The 21,953-nt window shown below is 39.2% G+C and overlaps 1 protein-coding gene across 1 annotated transcript in view; it reads right to left on the reverse strand.

Moving 5' to 3' along the window:
• The window catches only part of oxct1a (3-oxoacid CoA transferase 1a), a 48,472-nt gene that overhangs the window by 8,548 nt on the left and 17,971 nt on the right, over window positions 1–21,953 (reverse strand). The window contains exons 8-15 of the mRNA XM_044374552.1: window positions 17,292–17,399; window positions 16,971–17,085; window positions 14,842–14,936; window positions 14,068–14,116; window positions 13,527–13,599; window positions 12,558–12,633; window positions 2,697–2,786; window positions 1,668–1,748 (exon numbers count right to left, since the gene is read on the reverse strand). Coding sequence (XP_044230487.1) covers window positions 1,668–1,748; window positions 2,697–2,786; window positions 12,558–12,633; window positions 13,527–13,599; window positions 14,068–14,116; window positions 14,842–14,936; window positions 16,971–17,085; window positions 17,292–17,399 — 687 coding nt within the window. The remainder of the gene's footprint in view (window positions 1–1,667; window positions 1,749–2,696; window positions 2,787–12,557; window positions 12,634–13,526; window positions 13,600–14,067; window positions 14,117–14,841; window positions 14,937–16,970; window positions 17,086–17,291; window positions 17,400–21,953) is intronic.

Below are 21,953 nucleotides of genomic sequence, written 5' to 3' on the forward strand. Positions count from 1 at the left end.
TACAACACTAAGCAGGCTTTGAAGATTCCAAGTCCCCAATCTCCCTTTGGATGCAGGAAAAAAGATTTCAGGTGTGGGAGTTGAAGACTGTGTGGACAGGAGCTTCAGTCAGATATGCCTAGTTTGACCTCACTGTACATTTGAATTTACAGGCTCTGTCTTGCTTTTCACCCAAGTGTCCAAGACATACAACTGCAGATCTGCCACGACTACAAAGATGCATCACACTTTAGCACAAGCATCACCAACATTACAAGAAATGTCCTTAGGCAAGGATGGGAGTTTCAACAAAATGCATGATAAAGGGAAACCCAACCCCAATCATGATAATTAAAAAAAACTGAACAAAATCAATAACCAGCCTCCTTACAGAAATTGACAGATTCCATTAGTGTTAATTGAATAAATGTAATTTCCATCTACCCGTGTCACTCTGTTGCATCATACCAATCTATCAGTTACTGTGTGCTTGTTCTCTTGTGTATGTGTGTATGTGTGTGTGTGTGTGTGTGTGTGTGTGTGTGTGTGTGTGTGTGTGTGAGTGTGAGTGAGAGAGGATGTAATTTGCAGATAAAGATACAATGTGTGTGACTTGTGTTTCATTGTGTTCATTGTCTCTGTGTGTCTCGCATTTTACTGATACATTCAGGGAATTGATTTGGCTGTGATAAAATAGAAATGCAAACCTGCTGACTGCCAAAGCTAACTTATTAAATTTTGGTTTCAGTTGTTCCCTCTGGAAGCCAAATGGAAGATGGAAAATTGTAATACCTTACAAGGTGCACAGTCAGCCCTCTACTTAAAGGAAAATTCTGGTTTATTTGAACTTGATGTATTACCCATAAATGTGGGAGTTTGTACTCTCTGTGTCCTGCTAAGAGTAGACTCACAACTGCCACATTTATGGGAGATACATCAGGTTCAAATGAACTAGAACTTTCCTTTAAAACAAAACAAAAGCAAAAAAAACAAGATTTTTAAAATTAATAAGAGTAAAGAAATGAAACAGCCTTATGGATTGTCAGAATTGTAAGCGAGGAATTCTGACCTACAGATTTGGCCACAGGTTAAAGACTTAGTGGGTGTTCAATCTATCACAAGGATTAGCTAGAAGTGACCAGTGACCAGTGAACGAACTGAACTAAACATAAGCTGAGAACACATTTTCATAATTTAGCATTGTGTTACGATAATCTAACAAATACATTCACAATTACTGCATGATAAAAAATAAACAAGCATGAAACCTTACAATCCCACAGGGCTCTGATCCTGCAGCCTGTAAATAAGCTCACCAATATATGTCTTTAAGATTAAAGTAGGTTACAATTGGGTGTCCTTGTGTGTGTATTTAGTGGTTTCCTGTTTTACAAGAACATCGTAGTTTAACAAAGTTACAGACTTAAATTCAAAGTCACAGGTATCCACTTGAATGCCCAGCATGTCCCAAACAAATGTATCTGTCTGCATCAAGGTCTTTTACAGGCCAGTATCCTGCTCAGCCACAGCTCACTCATTGACATGATCTATGCAGCAGATGAATAATCATCTCAAGTCCATGACTAATAGCTCATCCATCCATTCATGCATGCACTCATCTACTTAAATTAAGGTTGATCAAGGCATATTTTTATATATATAAAAAGGTAGATTAAACAGATACACACCTTTTCTGTGATGATCCGATCCACACACTGCTTTCCTGTCAAAGGCAGGCTGCATTTGTCCAATATCTTGTGTTTTCCTCCCTGCAAGAAAGGGGAAGATGGTTTAAAGAAAGACTGAGCTAGAGAGTCAGTTATGCGGTTCTGCCAGTTAAGCCTGTCAGTTACTTCAAACAGCGTGTTAATACTTTCATGGATGCAACTTCAGTTTTAATATTTCCAGGGATGCAGCTGGTTATGTACACTCATCCTATCCCCCAAGAACATACAGCACTTATTCTGTGTGTGTGTGTGTGTGTGTGTATCTCCATTTCCCCACCAGTCATCTTTAAAGAAAAAGCACACATCCAAATGCCTCAGACGCTGCCTGAGAGGCACATATTATACATCACACACGCGCGCACACACACACACACTCCCTTCCCATCATGAATGACAACAGGCTTCAGGGCAGCAAATTCATGCTCACCTGCTGCACCATCTGGACTAAAGCTGGGCGCCAGACAGGCTCCCATTAGCAAAAAAGCAGCATGCTTGTGTGAATACAGAATGTTACGTTGCCCTTGCATCATGATGATCTGGACTCTATAAAAGTAAACCAATTCAGTTGGATTGCGTTCTGCTATTCTCAGAAGCCCCCTGGGGTTACTCATCTCTAGCTACAACACCAGTCTAACTAATCAGCTGTTCCTTAAACACAGAGTCCAATTCTGACGAACGAACAGGAGATAGATTGTGTGCAGAACCTCATCAGGATGAGCTGGTGCTCTCTGGTAAAGAGCCATTAAGCAATCCATTAACAGAATTATCCTTAATCAGTCATAACACTCACACTCATTATTCCAGGAAGAAGATACAAAGTATGCAGTGAAGGTACTAACATGAGAAAAGAAAATTGCCAATTTAATTCAACTTGGATTCCAGAGGAACACAATGAGTCTTCAGAGGTAATTTGTAAAGGAAATGTTGGTTGGAACAAGCTTAGTGAAAGTACATACACATACACACACACACTCAGATATGTATACACACCTTAGCTGAGTGCTCCATGGTGACCACCACCTTGGTTCCGGCGCTGGCCACCAAATCCATGGCTCCTCCCATTCCCTTCACCATCTTACCCTTAGAAAGGAGGACAGAAACAGATCAAGTTTTATTTTGGGGTGGACGAAACAACAGTAACACCTAACAATATAACAGAGTCCAATCCGACAACATCATTAACTATAGCCTCAAAAATTACCATAGAGCTCACTGTGTGCCAAATAAAACACAACCATACAAAACAACAGTGAATAAAAACATTCATTTAGCCGGGTGGAAGACAGTGTTAGCTATTCGTCCTCTACTGTAATCACTCACATAGACAGCACTCTAAACAACTGCTGCGCCTCCATACAAAATGCATAAACGTTAACAAAGCTGCTTTGCGGCTTTGTGTCTTCAACTCAAGTATGCAAGGATCTTCTAATGCTTTGTGCTCGGTAAAGCCTAATTTTATCCCTGCACTAGTAAGAGCCTGAAAAACTACACACGCTGAGACAAAGAACAGGGAAAAGAGAGCGGATTGGATCTTCATTGCTGGAAAAATTTGGTGAGGTTACAGTGGCAACATCACACAGTTATGCCAATTAAAGATGATGAAATGCACTAGTAATGTCCATCCCGACAAATCCGTGGTATCTTAAAATGAAAACTGTTTCTTTGTCTTTCAACCTGGGTTTTATTTTAGTGATTATCATTTGGGTTATGATAACATTTTACTTTCCAACATATTTAATAAGGGGAAACAGTGCTAGACACAGTTTAAGAGACACTGGAGAAATGCAAAATGGAACACACAGGTTTCAAACATTTTCAGTTTAACAAATCTAAAACACTTATTGTGAAGTGGGCAGAAGGAAGAAGAGCCTATTATAATAATTCATTGTATTGCAAAACTCAAGACAACTTTTAATGGGGACCACTTCTTCAGTAGAAAGTATTTTGTTATCAAGTAATTCCAATGAACGCTGCTGCAGTGTGTTCTGTGGATAGAGTAACAGTAGCTGGAAAGACATGTTGCTATTGACTTTTTTAATGTAATTTGTCTACACTGTGAGTACTACCAACAAAATTACATTCACTTCTTTTGTATCGGGGCGCCAGCAGAAATGTCAGGGACGGATATGTCAAAATCTGAGTAAATTAAACCAAAGCTATCTGCATGAACAGATACCATTGTAGGTCAGTGAGAGAAAATGTAATTGTAAATTTAAACCTTTAATAGTAGAAGTGCTCAGAGCTCACGGTTCTGGATAAATTTGAGCAGCAAAATTTTTCTGTATTTTATGGTTTTCTGGTATCAAAGGTTGCACTAACATCCCGCAGCAACAGAACTAATAATGTAGTGTATCTGGGAAGTATTAAAAACTAGAAATACTGCCTTACAGTTGTATGCCTCCACCAACGAGTCAAGTTGTAGTTTACATCCATGTCTGTCCAGACTCATATAATATTTATATTTATAATAATATTTGTAGTGAAGACTTTGAAGGAATTTAATAAAAGGTATTAAGTGTATTTTCCTTGTATGTGTTCACATGTTTGGCCAATTAAACAACTGAAGTTGTAGCCATGACAGTAGACAAAGCTTCATATATGGATGTTGCTGCAAAGAAGCTACAAATTCTAAAGCATGGATGCTTCATCCATATCTTCAACCCGGGAGCACAGAAGATCTATACAATCATCACAGTTTCAAGGTGGACACCTTAGATTAGTGTCACCGATTCAGTATCCGACCAAATGTGAAATATGGTCACAATCTCCCCTTCTGTTCCTGAGTTATGGTGTTGAATAAAGGCCAGAAAAGTGTTTTTGCAGATGTCACAGTGAAGATGACCTTTTACCTTTTGGATATAAAATGCCATCACTACATTTTATCCTATTAGACATTTGTGTGAAACTTTGTCACAATTAGCATATGAATTATTGAGTTATGATATGTTAAAACGTGTTTTTGACAACCAAATTCAAATCAGTTCATCCTTGAGTCTGGACGTTTGTGCCAAATTTGAAGAAATTCTCTCAAGGTGTTCCTGAGATACTGTGTTCATGAGAATGGGACAGATGGATGGACGGGAAACCCGCAAACGGTGTGGAGGCATAAAAATGTAATTTAGTACCATCATAAGTGCCATGATGGGGCCTTGTGTAAACCTGGTCAACTGCTTGGTTTCCAGTTAATAGTGACTGCTAAAGGCTAGCACTGCTAGTAGATGACAATAACATTGAACTGAACCAAATAAGTGTCACACAGTACCAATGATCCACAAATATCCAGAGGATCATTGTCCTGTATAGTAGAACACCAGAAATACAATAGCAAAGACATGTGAGCAGAGCGGGGCACTAGCAGCAAAGCCTCTGCACCATAATAAAGCAAGAATCCAACTTGGACCAGAAAGCCTCTCTTCAATACGGTGGCCGTTTACAATAGACAGTTTGTGCAAAATGCAATGCGAAGCTTTGTGTTCCTGCTTCATTCCTGCAACTCTTTAATTCTGTGAGTAAAATAATAATAATAATAATAATAATAATAATACTTATTATAATAATAATAACAATAATAATAACCCTCTTCAAAAATTTAAATAAAATCACAAAACATGAAAATCTCAGTGGGTTTCATTAAAGTGAGCCAAACAAGTACTTTTTTAAAAATAGACAATCTAAAAGATCATCACTGCAACAGAAGTGCCACTCGGGTGAAAAATTGTCTTCAAGTCTCTCATTGTTCCCAATAAAGGTTTCCAAATACAGAAGGCTGACATGCAGATACGGCCACAGGGTGATGGCTGAGTAACTGAATTAAAATCCCATTTGCTCATCAATCATGTGAAGAGCCTGCTTTGCTCTCTGCTTGATAACCAGAGGATATATATGCCAAGTGTGGTGCATCATAAGGATAAAGACTGCCTCCGGGGATGCCAGCTGGGTGGGGAAGATATCAACAGAAAGCGGAAGGAGGGCTAGGAGAGGGGTGGTGAGATAGAGGAACTTGCAATTAATTTCATATACTTTAATGTATTATCTTATGGAACACTGGTTGAAAATGGCCCATTATAAAAGCTCTCTTGAACTCCTTAAATAAAATCACCAAAATAGTGTCTATTTTGACTTTTAACCTTCAAACACATTCTCTCCACTGTTCTTCACCTCTCCACCTTTTTATTTGACCCACAGCGACTCTTAAAATGCTCCAAAAGGAAAGAGTGTCCTTTTTCATATGATCAATGCTAATGCACTTTCTGACAGTCAAAAGGCTAGGTGGCGTGTGCACAGGCCCTTGGGGGATAACACTATCGGACCAGCAAGTCTGGATTTACAGCTGTGTGAGCCAGACACCTGCTAATGTACTCCACCCAGCGACTAGGCTGCTGTTAATCACAGAAGGCATCTGTTTTTGAGAATTAAACATCAGAGTTAAATTACGAGCCTGGTTATGATCAATAAACGAGTAAAAACAATAACGAGCATTTGAAAGAAATTACAAAATGATCTTGTTTTGATGTATGAGCAATGAAACTTCTGCTGGAGCCACCCTTTATTACAAAAATGTATTGTTTTTTTATGTTCCCGGCAAGCAAAAATGCATATTAAGTGACTGGAAAGATTATAGGACATTTATGTGTTAAACTAGGATTCTGTGCATGTGTGAGCACATGGTCAAATGTCTCACTAAAGCAATTACTTATGACCTTGTTACATAGAAAAACATTATAAAAAAAAAATCACATTTCCATGGAGACTTGCAGACATATGGGCTTGGTTGCTAACTGAGTATTGTAAATGACCTATATTGCTGGGAGGATTGGCATTTGCCTGCCTCTGATTTACAGCTTTGCATGTGGTTATCTGAGTCAGCTTTGATCTATGCCATTCCATGCAGCAAAAGTCAAACTTATCGTGATCTGCATGTGTGTGATGAAGAACATATTCATGAAAAGATACAATGGGATAAGCTAATATAACCCATTCCATCCTGTTTACAAAAATAATTGCATTCAATCTAATTAAGCCTTAAACTGTCTGATAAACCTGTTTAGTCTGGCTGTGCATGGTTGCTAAGCTTCCCTAAATCTGCTCACCTGTGAGCCTGGCAGCCAAAAATGTGATCTTTCATGATAACTTGCCTCGTCACATTGAAGCCATTTTGACAAATCAATAGTTTCATGGAGACTCTTGAGCCACAGCATCTGGCTTTCAACCAGCAGGAAGGCACTCCAAAGGACCGAATATATTGTCAGAACAATATCCACAGAATGAAATATCTCTGCCTAAGTCGCCAACAAGAGCGGCGTAATTTAGTCATTTAATTAACACAGCTTTGATGATATTAACCTTGCTGGTCCGACTGAAGCCCCACAGGTTTTTAATTTCCTCACCACTCTGATTGTGTCCGTTTGTCTGCTGTAATCCTAGAACCACGGGGGCACTAGGGCACCTGAAAGTGTGTTTCTACTCACATTACAATGGCATAAACACATGAAAATTGTTACATTATATTGAACTTCCAAGCAGTGACAATTTTTGTCCAACTGTATATCATAGTATATCATATATCATAGGAATACACTGTTGAGAGACAACTGTTGGGTTGTTGCATAAAACATTACAGAGGACGTAATTCTATTCATATGTGCTTTCAATTAAGTATAAGAATTCTATGTTAATGTTGTTATTTATTTCACTGCTTTATTATAGAGACAGTAATGAGAGAATCTCTTTGCACCAGTTCCCACAAATGTAACATTTTTCTTGAAACATCCATTTTAACATTTTAACTGGCTTATTGAACTATCTCTTTGAAATTAATCCTTGCCAGAGGCAGATATACAGTAGCCTACACATATGTTAATTAAATAGGCGTTAAGAGAAGATGTTAGCAATGGAACATCCATTCATATAATGGCTGTAAAAGTGAGAGATAATGTGTGGGACTGCAGGAGGCAGTATCAGTGGTGCAGAACTCAGATTACACAAGACTTCTTAAGTTGAAGCGCTGCTGAGATGATATGGGGCTTTTTCCTATCTTTATTTAAGAATGTGGTCTTTCAATTTGAGAGCGTGATTTATTGATTTCACGTTCAGATTTTCTAATGCTTTTCTTCAAAACACTGCCCTCGCACTCAAATAGCCCCTGCTTGCACCTAGATTTGCTCTGCTTCTGCTCAAACTGTATGTTTGCACTCAGATGTGCTGTTGCTTACACAGATTTCCTGCTCCAGCTTCAGTCTTTGTCCTCGCACTCAGGCTGCTTCTGTACGCTCATGAAACGTCTGTTCTCAGATTTTTGTGCAACAATCCTGTCAAATTCCCTAACCAATAGAAGGTCAGGTGTAGTGTTGACCAATGAAATGATCCCTGCCTCCTTGTGTGCGTTCACTTTACTTGAGGTCCTTAACTTTGGCAGTCTTTTTTTTGTTTTTTTGTTTTTTTTTTGTAAAAAAAAAAAAAAAAAAGCAAGGGAAGTACATTTAATAAAGCCCTGGAGGGAAGGAGTGGATGAACCCAGTTAAAGAGTAACAGCCTGTACAGGATGCTCTATGAAGTAAAGTGAATGCGCCCGCAAAGAGGCAGGGATCATTTCATTGGCCAACACCACACCTGACATTCTTGTTGGGGGATTTTGACACGGTTATTGCACAAAAAAAAAAAATCAGAAAGCAGAGCAGAAATCTGAGAGTAGACGGATGTGTGAGGAGAAGAGCTGAAGGTGGAGCGCAGGAAATCTGCAAGCAACTGTACATCTGAATGCAAGCATACAGTGTGAGCAGAAGCAGACCAAATCTAAGCATAAACAGGGCTATTTGAGTGTGAGTGCAGGGTTTGAGGGAAAGAATTACAAAATCTGGATGTGAAATCAATAAATTGTGCTCTCAAACTGAAAGACCATTGAATAAGAAAAAAGCCCCATACTAAAGTCCTCTATATACAGTATATGACAATAAACTTCTGCATACAAGAGCCTCCTTCCTCTACCCTGAAAAGGAAATTTTAGAAAACTAATACAGTGTTGCCTTTTAAGTCAAGACGGATGATTCAGGAGCCAACTGTTTCCAAGACATAAAGAAATACTGCTGTTCCAAAATGTGCTGCTACAGCACTAATGCATGAGAAAAGCATCATTGGAAGAATGCTTTGACTAATACTGTATTTCTCTTACTGGGCTCAGGGGTTGCTTGCATTTTTTTAATGTTGCCATGACAACAGAATACAATTTCCTCATTTGTTCTGCAAGTGTTCACTTCTAGTCAGTGGCAGAAACACCACAGAAAATGACCAACCAACTGGATTCCTTTCTCTCCCCCTCAAATTCTCTGACAATCGCCGCTGTCTGATACAAATGGCTCTCTATTTAATAACATAGCGACGGACTGCCATGAGTCTTTGTTACCCAGACAACTAATGACAAGCACCAGAGGGAGAGACGGGACCGACAGGAAGACAATGGGCACCGTGTTCAAAGAAAATGAAAACTGTTTACTGTGTATAACTGGTGAAAGCAGTGTAATCTACCGTGAGAAATTACAACCAATATTTTCTTTCCCAACAATGACCAATGGCCTTTAGATCAATTTGAACTTGAAAGTCTAACCAGATAAGTGGGAACACTGGAAAATGTGCATAGTAGAAGCCTGTAATATGTAGCAAGCATGAGTTAAGGTGAATGAAAGCAGTTACACAATAAACCCTATCCAGTTATTTTGAGTCCACAAAATTCTTTGTGCTTGATCCCAAATAACCTGATGCACCAGCTGGTTTGTTACACAAAACCATCTGAGAAGTCGTCCTTGGAAACTGTTTGGAAAAGGCAGGTACTTTCAAAAAAACTTGGCAGGTGATTGGATGAACCATCTGTCTATCACTGTCTTACCTTACGAGGCAGCTGGATTCACGAGATCACGAAATCACGCGAGAATCCTCATAGGGCACTGAACTGGTGGTTCGGAGATAAAACATAACTTGAAAACTGCCAAGATGGATTCTCGCATGATCTCGTGATGTTGTGATCTCGCAAATCCAGCTGCCTCGCAAGGTTGGATCCCAAAGCCCAAAATCCCAAGTTGATTGATGAATAAACAGCTGGTGTTATTTTACTACTGTAGCTGGGAGGGCCAGAGTTTTTCACCTGTAACAGAAAGTATCTTCTTTTAGGTATTACGTTTAATAGCACACAAGGGTTAGCTCCACTCCTATATGTATATTGGGCAGGGGGCAATCAATAAATAAAATAAACATTTAAAAATGACACTGTGACCTACAGTATCTGCTACTGAAACACTTTAAAGTTCTAAGAAATAAGCAGTATGCTCTTAAGCTGCTCCTTCATTGAGGCCATCAGGCCGTATCATGAGCACTTGAGCAAGTAACTGCATCTTAATAGTCAGTAACTCGAGCAATTGCAGCACTTAAGCTGCAGTTATACTGAGCTACCGGGGGACTGGAATGTAGGTCTGATGTAGCTCTTGTTTTCTCTGTTTCAAGTCAATGGCTATCAAACTAAATTCTATTCTGTAAAATACATAGCTGTATTTGAGTTCACCTGATACATTGTTATGGCTTTGGTCAACTTGAACATGTATTCCTCACAGATTCCAAGGAATAAGTGAAAACTAAAGTAGCATTATTCAGACAGCCAAAAGTCATGGTAGTAGGAGTCAATTATTGTTCTGATTTTGAAAACAGTGTGCGGCTGGCTGTTAGAAATCTGTGAGGAGGTGCACATGACAGAAAACATCAGTGTCTTTTTGGAGTTTGAGAGAGTAATGATGTTATTTTATCATGCTGTGATAGAGGGTATATAATGTAACAGAATCTCAGCTTGGTTTGGTAACATATCAATTAAGTTAAAATCCCAGATAAACAGACTGGTCCACACAGCAATGAAAGTGATGGGGGTGAGAAGAACATCCCAAATGCTCTTTGAGAAGACCATAGTTAAACAGGCTAGGAAAATTATTGATGATGCCTCCCATGTCCTGTATTCAGAATACGAAATGCTCCCATCAGGTAGACGCTACAGGGTTCCAATTAAATACAGGAAAAAATGTCTGAATAGGTATAAAAACTCTTTCATCCCTCTATCAGTAAATGTCCTAAACTCAGGACATGAGGAGGGTGTGACATGAAGAGCTGTGTTGCACGTATGTCTGCTACTGCACTATACTTGTATGTATTTTTATGTGGCAGACAAATTTCCCTTGGGACAAATAATCTTGAATCTTGTCTGCATCCTGTGTGAAGGGCTGGGTGCAAGACCCCTAGACTTAGGACAGCTTGATACAGCTCCACCAACTAAATGATAAAATCGCACACCAAATCCAAAATGCCATCCTTTATTCTATTACCCCTTTCTCTCCTATCTATTGTTTTTCCAGATGTTTCAGGCTGAGTGGAGATGTAAAAGCATTTCAAAGCCCTCAACTGGAAAATGTTCATCTCCATTTTGCATATTAAAAGCGTTCAAAATCAACATAATCATGCTGAGAGTACTGCATCCCTGACTCCTACGTAAAACATTTCCAATTTCACGCTATGTACCCATCTTTAGATAGTGAATAATTTTCATTATCACTGAAGGTGGGAAATGTAATTCTCTTCATCCATCCTTTCAAAAGAGGGGATAATGAAGATTGAAGCGTAGGTGAGGACAGAGGTATTGCTGCGTTGCTGCACTGTTTCACTGTACAAACTGTCCAACACTAGAATGGCCAAACAAGATAAACGCCCTGCCTCTGAATAAAAGCTCAACTGCAGGCCTTCAATATCTGCTTGGTATGCTTAATCAAGCGCCAGTTAATTAGCAATTACCATAGACAAACAAGTACAACTCGAGGTAAATAGAAAATAAATTACATAGCAGAATTTAGAGATCGCCATTGACAACAATATTCTTTTGCACAGAGCTGCCTTGCATGTCTCGTTACTCTGTCTGTATCCTCTTGGCTGCTGAGAAGAGCTGCATCTATAAAATGATGCACTGGCTGAAACAGCCTTGCATGTACACTTCAGTCAAGCAGAAAACAGCTGCGTGCCACGAGGCATTCTGGTTGAGCCCTCCCACATTGTCAACAGGCTTTTAATGGGTTCTTGACCTTAGTAATCATTGAGGAGAGCTGTGGCCACTGTGGTCTTAAGACCAATTGACCTGATGAAACATCTAGCAATAATGTCGGTCACCCATTATACTGGAGCACTCACAAACATCCCCTGCACCCCCCATCCGCAGACAATCATACCCCCATACTCTTGAATAACAAAACCCAAGGTCTCACCCTCCCTTGAGGACATTCCCTTGTTTGAGAAATATTGAAGGCCACTATGCATAAAATAAACAAGTCTAAACTGTCTTAAGATGAACATACCACAGGAAATTGCAACCAATTTTTAGTACACAAGTTCTGCTTTTTGTTACTATTCTTCTGCAGCAGCTCTATGCAAGCGCAAAAGGGAAATTTGACTGTAATTTGGGATAACTCAGAGTCCTGAAGCCTCATATTATCTTCAACTAAACTTCACAATGCATTTTTACACAGAATAAAGACCTTGGATTTTGTCCCCCATTGTTTGAATCACTTTAGAGAGGGATCTCTTTGCTGCCACAGCAGACAGGAGGAACAATTAGAGCAACCAACAAATCTTTCAATGTACATATGGGCATGTTAGTATTGTTTGAAGACAAGCTTAAAAAATGTGAACCTATTTTTTAAGATCAGTACATTTATACCACATTACCATATACGTATTGTACTGATGGTGTTGTGTCGTTGTGACCTCAGCAGATGGAGCAGAAAGCATAGATTTAGAAAAAAGTAAAAGAAGGTGTGCCATCAAAACCAAACTTACTGGGATCATCCAGTTGGCTAAGTCTCCGTGTTTTGACACCTGCATGGCTCCCAGCATTGTCAGGTTGATATGACCCCTACAGAGAATGAGGCAACAGTTGAAGATAGCAGTCAACTTCTGAATCAGTTCTTAAGTCCACTCATCAAAAAACCAAAAAAAAAAAAATTATGACAATTGATCCATTTTTGTTTCTGTCCCAAGATAAACACAGTACACACTCAAGCACTTAATTTTTCTTCTATTATAGAGAAGAAACAGAAGTACAGTCACGGGTAGTGAAGTTACCTAATGTTTGAGGAATTTGTTATTCTCATGTTGCATAGAAAGTGTGAGGCCACACACTGAGACTAACAAGTGATGAAGTTTAGTCATAAGGAAGTACAAATCTAAATGTAATCCCAGGACAAGACATAGCTGCTGTGGTATTTGAGGAAACAATCCACCATATGTTGTGTTATTCTTTCTTAGCGACTCTGGACTCTTTAAATGTGTTCACACAACAACAGACACACACACATGCACACACAGAGTCAGCATGGTTCCGTTTGGTCCCTGCCAGTGTGAGTGGACAGCGCTATTTATGAGCACTATTGGATTTCCACTGGGTGGACAAACAGAACTGATGCTGCAGGGAGTGCGGGTGGGCAATCTCAGACAGCTGGCAAATCAATAAGAACCAGAGACCTTGGGAATATTGGCAAGGCTGCTGTCTAGTTGTACTGGTGACAGGGGCTATTTGTTAGTATCGTGGCCATGTCCTGTGGTCAAATCCTGCTTAATGGTTATAGGTGACCTATGGTGCAGGTGACAAACTATTAACCTGAGAGAAATCTAGCTGATAGAATTAACTCTTGGTATTAAGGAAATTGTTAGCAGATATAATAAGCTGTCTGCATGGCCAGATATGTCAAGCTTATCTAACTTTCAGTCGGTACCTACATTTTCAAAGCTTGAGTGTTATAGCCTTACCCTCTGATCATGGCAAATGACTCATCGCTGGAGAAATAGGCAGCCCCAGGGAGCACGGTGACAGTCTCCTTCCCTGCAGAACAGAAAGTTGACGTGCTTGATTTTTTTTGCAAAACAGGATATTTCGATTCATTATTTAAAGCAGTACACTGTTAATAGCACACTAAACTAAACACAGTTTACATAAAGGTATAAGAGTAAATAAAATTATAAGAGACATTGAGTATTAAACAAATACATAAAAATCAATTGATTGAGTGAATGAAAAAGAATGTTCATCTATTAAGTAATGATTGTAATGTTATGTAATGTAATGATTAAGTAATGATGATAATCCATTGTATTAATCATTCATCTAAGTGTGTTTTTACCATGCAGAAAAAACATATATATGGGAAGTCACATTTTAGCAGAAAAGCTCTCTTCATCCATTCATAATTTTGGTTCAGAAATAAAGTTAGATAAACATCTTCAGAGCTTTTAATTATTTTATGTATACATAAATTTATAACTGGGAGGTATTGATCAGGATAAACCTCACCAGCATTAATCAGGTCTGCATCCACTGCCTCCTCCACGGGGTAAGGGCCCTATGCACAGTGGAATGAAGATAAACAAGACTGCACACAGACGGGCAGGGACACATACACTCACACATGTCACTCAGCCTGACCGGCCATGATCTTTCCAGGGAGAGACAGACACAATCACATTTCTCTGATTAGATGAGACATTGATTTTCTCAGTGTTCAGCAAAGGGAGCAATCCTTTTGGACAGAGGAGAGGAGAGGAGAGGAGAGGAGAGGAGAGGAGAGGAGAGGAGAGGAGAGGAGAGGAGAGGAGAGGAGAGGAGAGGAGAGGAGAGGAGAGGAGAGGAGAGGAGAGGAGAGGAGAGGGAAGTACCTTTTTTAAAACTGGCACTCATAATTAAAAAGAAACTTTGACAAATAAGGCATTAGCATAGACGCCTACACTCTCCTGTCAACACAACTGATTGGAAAGTCAGTAGCAGTCTTTGTTGAAAGCTCAGCCAGCAAATAATGATTGGGAGAAAAGAAAAATGGAAGCAAAAGTGTCAAACTGCCACACTCTGTTATATAACAATCCCAGCACATTTCAAATGAGGGCCCCAACTAGAAATGATACCACTCAAATGAATAGCTATTCATCTTGCTACATGCTCAGAGCACAATGCAGTTTGACGCTTAAAACATCCGTCTACACAAAGAATTGAAAATATGCTGCTCGTTAGCTTGTTTAGTTGAGATTTAAAGCACTGAAACCTGAGGGGGAGGAAAACTTTCTGTTGTCTTACCAGTCCCAAAATTCCATTCTCACTTTGGAGGTGTACCGTGATGTCTGGTTTTATAAAGTTGCTGGCCAGCATGGGGATACCAATACCAAGGTTAGCTGATTGTTTCTTTGTTAAAGATTGGAACGATTCCATTTGTAATCATGCAGTAAAAATGATGTATTAAGATCAAAGAGAAACATTAACAGTATTATACTGAAGCTCCTTTAAAGGAAAGATTCACATTTTTTTTTTCTTTCTTAAAACAACTGTCAGGTGCCCAAATGAACATTGAAATAGGTTTTTCTTGCAATAATCATTCCTCCTGTTCATACTGGCTGTTAGAAGATCCCTTCATAATGCACTTACAATGCAAGTGATGGGGGGCCAAAATCCAAAAGCCCCCATCTGTGCAAAAATGTATTTAAAAGTTTATCTGAAGCTAATATGAAGCTTTAGCTGTCAAAATCACTCAAATCAAGTAGATATGTTTCAAAGTTAGTCTTTTTAGTGCCAAAGTCTCTATTTTTGTTCCTATACTTCCACCACAGCTCACTGCACACTGTCCGAGTAGAGCTGCTGCATTTACCGCGGTAATGCAATCTCGTCACGCCCACCGCAGAGTCAAGCTGATCACCGCTTCACCACTGAGTGAGCGACTCAAGTGATGGGACATTAGTTATACTCTCAGGCTTGACATAAAGAATGACGTGCCTGCCGAATGCTGACCAACATTCCTGCTGCAAAGTCAGTCTCTTAAAGACAAAACTGTAATAAAGATCGACAATTAGACAATAGAGGCTATAAAGAATAGACTACTACAGGAATAAATGCATTTGAAAAATTCACCATATTGGTCCAAATATAAGACAGGTTTTTCTTCCTGGAAATACATCTGAAAAAGTGAGATTGTCTTATATTCAGGGACTAGACAATTACATGTTCACAACATCAGATATTCATTTTGAACGGATAAAGTACCGGTGTAAAACCGACTCCTACACCGAGTTTGTTTATAGTGAGTGTGTTGGAGTCAGTCAGCCCTAAAATGTTTCATTAGTCCAGTTTGACCTGCAGGAGTTTTTGAAGGCTCCTGTAATGTGTTTTTCTGCCATGGAGGAAATAAATTCATGATGAGTGAGAATGAGTCCAAAGCATCTTCTGACGTCTCTACTGCAGAAACGGAATATGTCAAGCTGCCAAATACCAACGTCACAGATGATAAGAAGCTCAAAAAGACAAACAGGCAGTCTTATAAATGCTAACTGCCAGAGAAAATGATTTTTGACTTACTATACTATAATGAAAGTTATACTCAAAAAGTATTTTTCCCAAAAACAGGTGTTGTATAAGCCGGGGTTGTCTTATAATCAAAGTCACCTCATATTCGGGCCAATACGATATTTATAAACCAATTATTTATAAACTCTGAGGTTTAAATTATTTTTTTATAGCAGTTACCCTGACGGTTTAAATGGCTTAGCTTAATTCCCCCATCACTTACAGTCAAAGCACATTTGAAGGGGACCTTTTCATAGCCAGTATGAACAGCAGGAATGATTACAGTGAAGAAAACCTCTTTCAGTGTTCATATGGGCACCTGACTGTTGTTTTAAGATGGACTTGGAAAATTGTGAACCTATCCTTTAAGACAAACCGTACAATGCTCAGCCTCCTCTTCAACCTCCTCATAACAGTCATGTTGTGTGAACAGGCTCAATCTTTTTGTTTATGGACAATGCTCAAATCCACAGAAATGTGAAGTCCAAACATTTCCAAGATACCACATATAACATGCTGAATTACAAAGGGAATGTGAATAAGTCCAAAAATCACTGAGTGGTTAATCACAGGTCAGCCACTCAAAAACAAAGGAAGCTTTCATGAGGAGGGAGTAACATGTAAATGTGAAATGCTTAAAATATGTGCAATACATGATTTGCCAGTGCAATCAACTGATGCCGAGGCTAAAATTATTCATTATGTGTGTTGAAAAGAAAGGAAGCTGAGGCACAGCTTTCTATGGCTATTGGCCAACACCTGGTTTGCTTTCATTTGTTCAAACGGGAGGGAAGCACCTAGAGAACCAAATAATATGTAGTCAGTGGGACTGTACGATTAGTTCACTGCTTGCATTGTTTTAAAAAGGATACCATACATCCCATCCTCAAACTCCAGTGCAGCACGGCGAATGATCCTTTCCCGAACAATATCAGAGTCCTTCTTTGGTTTGGGCTTCTCTTGTTGGCTTTTCCTTACTGTGCGTTTCTGGAAACATTCAAAGATATATAAAGCATTGGGAAGCAGCATCTTAAGAGGCGAATATCTGGATGAGCAGAGCTTGTATGTATGTTTTTGAACAATGATGGAAATATGTTCAAATGAAGAGTTAAACCAGAAAAAGTTTAACTCTACATTTTATTGTTACAAGATTTTATAATTCAATGCAGTCATTAAAAGACATTGTTTTGTACCTCAATTCTTTTTTCATAGCTTGCTCCCTGGACAACCCTGTGGACATAGATGCTGGGTATGTGGATGTCCTCTTCAGCAAAAGTCCCAACATCCACCACTTCCTCCACCTGCACAGAGACACAGAGGAATGAATGTAAAATGTCTCATGACCTTTGAGACTAAAGTTCAGATAAGGAAACCATGCACTGATGGAATTACACCAACAGGAAATAGCCTCTGCCTACCCAGCTATGAAATTTAACAGATTAACAGATAAAGATGAAAGATTTTTACCTTTCTGCAGGCTAATCTCAGGAAATTACCTTGATTTAGTGGTTATTAAGAAACCAAATAATCTGAGGCACACATTTCATTCATTTTGATCATTCCTAATCAAAATATGACAATGAAAAATAAAAATGTTATTTCTAGGAATACAGCTGCAATGTTCATTTTGTTTAATATTAAATCCCAAATTGAGGTACGAACAATAGTTATGGTGATGCACAAGCAGATATTTGTTCTCCAAATATTATCTCACAGGTTTAAAAATGTTTTTTACAGGGAAGAGAGGGTAATATTTGTGGGAGAAGGTGAAAAATCTCCCTGTGTACCCAAAGCCAGCTCAGCTGACTAAAAACAGAGGAGGATCATCTGACACAGTAAACCCAGGGGACGAAGCTTGATCCTGGGATCAAAGTCGATAGGGAGTAAGGGTGCATGGAGGAGATGGTTTTAGTGTTGGGAGGGCTTTTGTCAAATCACACACAGAGGTCAAAAGAATCATACACTTTTTAGTGTGTAGAAACAACGTTTAGCCAGATGTCTTTATTTTTAGGCCTATTTCACAAGCTTTGCCTCTGCTGTTGACTTTAACACTCTTACACTGATGATATTTCAGCTCAGCTTATTCTCACAATCTCAGTGAAGCTGCTAAAACATTGGCCACTTACATTGTCTCAATATATCTTTCATAACACTGTAATTTCTCTAACATTTACGATGGCAGCAAAATAAGAAAAGCTACGTGTCATAGCGACCAAGCAATATATTCCTGATAACATAGGTGCACCACCTTTATGTAGAAGGTGTCAGAGACAGCAGCAGAAGACGAGTGCACATAAGAGGTTATTTCTGTCTAAGAAGACACGGTTGGAAATGGCTATTGATTTAAGCAGGGTTGGGTCAACATGACTGGAAAATAGAAATCCCACAAGGAACGCACCTGCTCCTTTCTCCTTAGGTAACATTGTTATAAACTGAGCCTACAGCTTCTACTTATACATGTGCTCAGAGAGAGGTGTACAGTACATATGGGCTCCACGCAATCTTGCTGTCAATTTTTAGCCTGCTCTAGCCTCTCAAATTCACGTCAAGTTCATATTTACAGTTGGCTGTGTTCTTAAATGTAGTGATCCCTGCGATTTTAAGTCAATATAAGATTCAAAGTAAGCTTGGAAGGGATCAATGGTAAGCAGTCTTTTGAGAACTAGTTTTCCTTTATTAAAAAAGAGAGAATCAAAAGGGGATGAGACACAATTTCTTTCATCCCAAAGAGTCTTCAAGAGGATAAAGCACTTGAGATGACACAAAATTAAAAGGAAAAAAAGAGGGGAGAGCAACCAAGCACCAGAATTATCATCACCTCTCTGGGGACCAAGAGGGGACTTATCCATGACAACATAATTCTCGCCCTCCCTTCTACTTTTCTGTGCCTCACTCCTGTGTAACCTACTTATTCCATTTACATGAGGGGCAAGCAGCCATTCAGAGCAAATTGAATTGAATCTCTCCTTATCTCCACTTCCTCCCTCAGCACTCAGCACTGACTGAGAGGAGTCAATGGCTAAGAGTGGATCCCATCTTAGCGTTGTCATGGATACGCAGGCTTTGGTCTGTGGTGAGCTGGGGCCGCTCAGGACCGTAAAGTGATTTTAGACTCTTTTTCTGGTGCTCTTGGTCGGGATATGGTGAATCTCTGATGCTCCACGGTGAAAAAGGAGGCCATGCAAGATGAGATCGGTAGCACGAGAGAATTGATACAGCAGTCCCACACATCCACCCACACCTTTCTCTGGGGGCTCGATCTGTCTTTTGTGAGAGTGATGATTTGCATAGACATCTTCATCAAGCTAGAGTGAGCTCATCATGTTATAAGACAGTAATACAATTACCAGGGGCTTGGGAATCACTAAAAATATTTGGTGGTGGTAATTTCAAGACTTCAGATGAATGAATTTAATCTCTAATTTTGTGTCTTCAATCAAAAGGTGTCAAATAGTTACTCAAAAACCAACAACCAAAAGAAAAAAAAAAAAAAAAGGAATCATACCTCAGAGATGGGTTCTCCATGTCTTTTTGTTGGTTTTTCTATGCAACACACGCATGCAAACAAACCATGTGTCCAGCTCTATTTTCAATTAGCCTTCCAAAGCTAAGTCACAGCACAATAACAAGCTCATACAATTTAAATATGCTGTGTACATAAAAAAGGCTCTGTTCCTTTCATCTAGGTGATGTGTCCCGGCTGCACCGGTGCTCAGATGTAGTTCAGACAGGATGTACAACGGACGAGTAAAGGATAAAGCATGAAATTGAAATAATAAAAACACACAAAAATAACACATAAACACACACGCAAATGAGCAGGTGTGTGGAGCAAGCAAAGAGACACATGCATAGACACACACATTGATATTCCCGTATCTGTAGAACGATTTTCACATCAATGAGAGCAGAGAGAGGCATGAAGTGAGCTGGCAGGAGGATAGAGGGAATCAAAGTGCCCTCTGGGGACACACCAAGCATTTGAGAGATTTTGCTTTTTCGTACACAAAGCTACTGGATTGGTAGAATAAACCACCAAGAGTGATGTTGCATAGAGTGTTTCCTCTATGCTTCTTAAACAGTGCTGGAAATATGCCATGTTTACCACTAATGTTTACACAATGAACATAAAAATGTTTTTTTCCAGTTACAGTTAGACCATATTTAAAAAAAAAAAAAAGAAAAAAAAAGAAAAGAAAAAGAAAAAAAAAAAAAGGTACTTGGGACTCGAACCAGTGGGGAGAAAAATGGACAGTCCAAATACGCCCATAAGAGCTTGAATTATGTTTTCCCATCATAAGTGATGTATGCATGTTGCATAAATTAACATTATGATCAGCACATGATAGTACCGCACTATTTTCAGACAAGGATTTGGACGCACATAGAACCTTTCAGTACCAAACAGACTCCATGCTCTCCCATTGAAGTTATTCATTGGAGCTGATTGCACACATATCGACCATCTGGCTGACTTTCCAATCACCAAATAAATAAACAGGAGCAGAAAAAAGTGCGTGTGTCATCTGATTATATGCATGGTATAATTCTCTCTGGTCTAACAAAATGTTAATAGGTTAACTGCTCCTAGAGGCTACAATGTTCATTACGGCCTCAAATGCAAAAGACATTAAACAAAATCAATGGGGTACATTGTGAATTTGGCTTTTATAAGTCCCAGCGATGGGCATACAACTATAAAATATATAAGGGGGGTCATCAAGAAAAATTTAATGTTTTTGTCACCAAAACAAATAAAATGAATCCCTTGGCGATCATTAATACTCGTGGCAAATGTAATGAAAATCAGGTCATTCATCATCAATATCAATATTAACATTTTGTATGAATACATTCAAATGTGTGAATGCATAAAAACGTTTTGATCAAATTAATTCAAATGTTTGAATGTAAAAAATATCTGAACAGAGATTTAATTTTTGAATCCATAAGGAGATCTGTAGCTATGCCTGACATTTTGTACATCTGGCAAGTAGTTGTTTGGGTAATATATTTTGGATCATAATGTTGGGTGGACTGACATCTTCATCCTTAGGCTCTGCCACAAGTGGAACAAATACTTTACTCAGGTGGAGTTACAACATTTATGAAACTTTATTAAACCAACATAAATTACCTTAATAAAACTTCATCACTTCAGAGTACGGAATTGTCAATTTAAAGCTTGGATTTTAAATTTTAAATCGGATTAAGATACACCGTGACTGAAACATTGCGAACTGTAAAAGCCTGCGAAGAGTTACCTGAGCTTATAGTCTATCATGTCTATACTTTGTGTGTGTGTGTTTGTATGCGTACTGAGATGCGACAGTAGAAAGAGATGGTGTGACCACAGGCGACAGAGCATGAGGATGACAGCGACACCACACTCTCATTACCCTGTGTATTTATAGCCTCTCCATCTTCCTCCCAGTGTGTGTGCATGTGTGTTTGTGTGTGTGGGCACTTGGCCATGCTCTGCTGCCACTTTCGGGGCTCAGCTCCGGCTCTATCCTATAACCCAGAATACTGACAACATAAGCAATCTGTTTCCTCTCAGTGGAAGCTCGCCTCGCTTGTGACAGCCTTTAGGGTATCCAGAAAATAAGAGACAGCAAGCCAATGCAAAACCTGAAAACATTACAGGAACTAAAAATACATTTTTCAAATGAGACATACTGCACATCAAAGCACCTTGTATCATAAGCATTTGGGATGGACAACTCCACTCCCAGCTCAAATGGCAATGTTTACATTTCAAATAACACGTAAGGCTCCATGCAGTGTGCTTCAGATTCAGATGATAGGCAGCCATCAGGGAACTTTGAACTTAAAGTCAGAACGTATAACATGCA

This window comes from Thunnus albacares, chromosome 2 (genome assembly GCF_914725855.1).
Source record: "Thunnus albacares chromosome 2, fThuAlb1.1, whole genome shotgun sequence".
Classification (NCBI taxonomy): Eukaryota; Metazoa; Chordata; class Actinopteri; order Scombriformes; family Scombridae; genus Thunnus; species Thunnus albacares.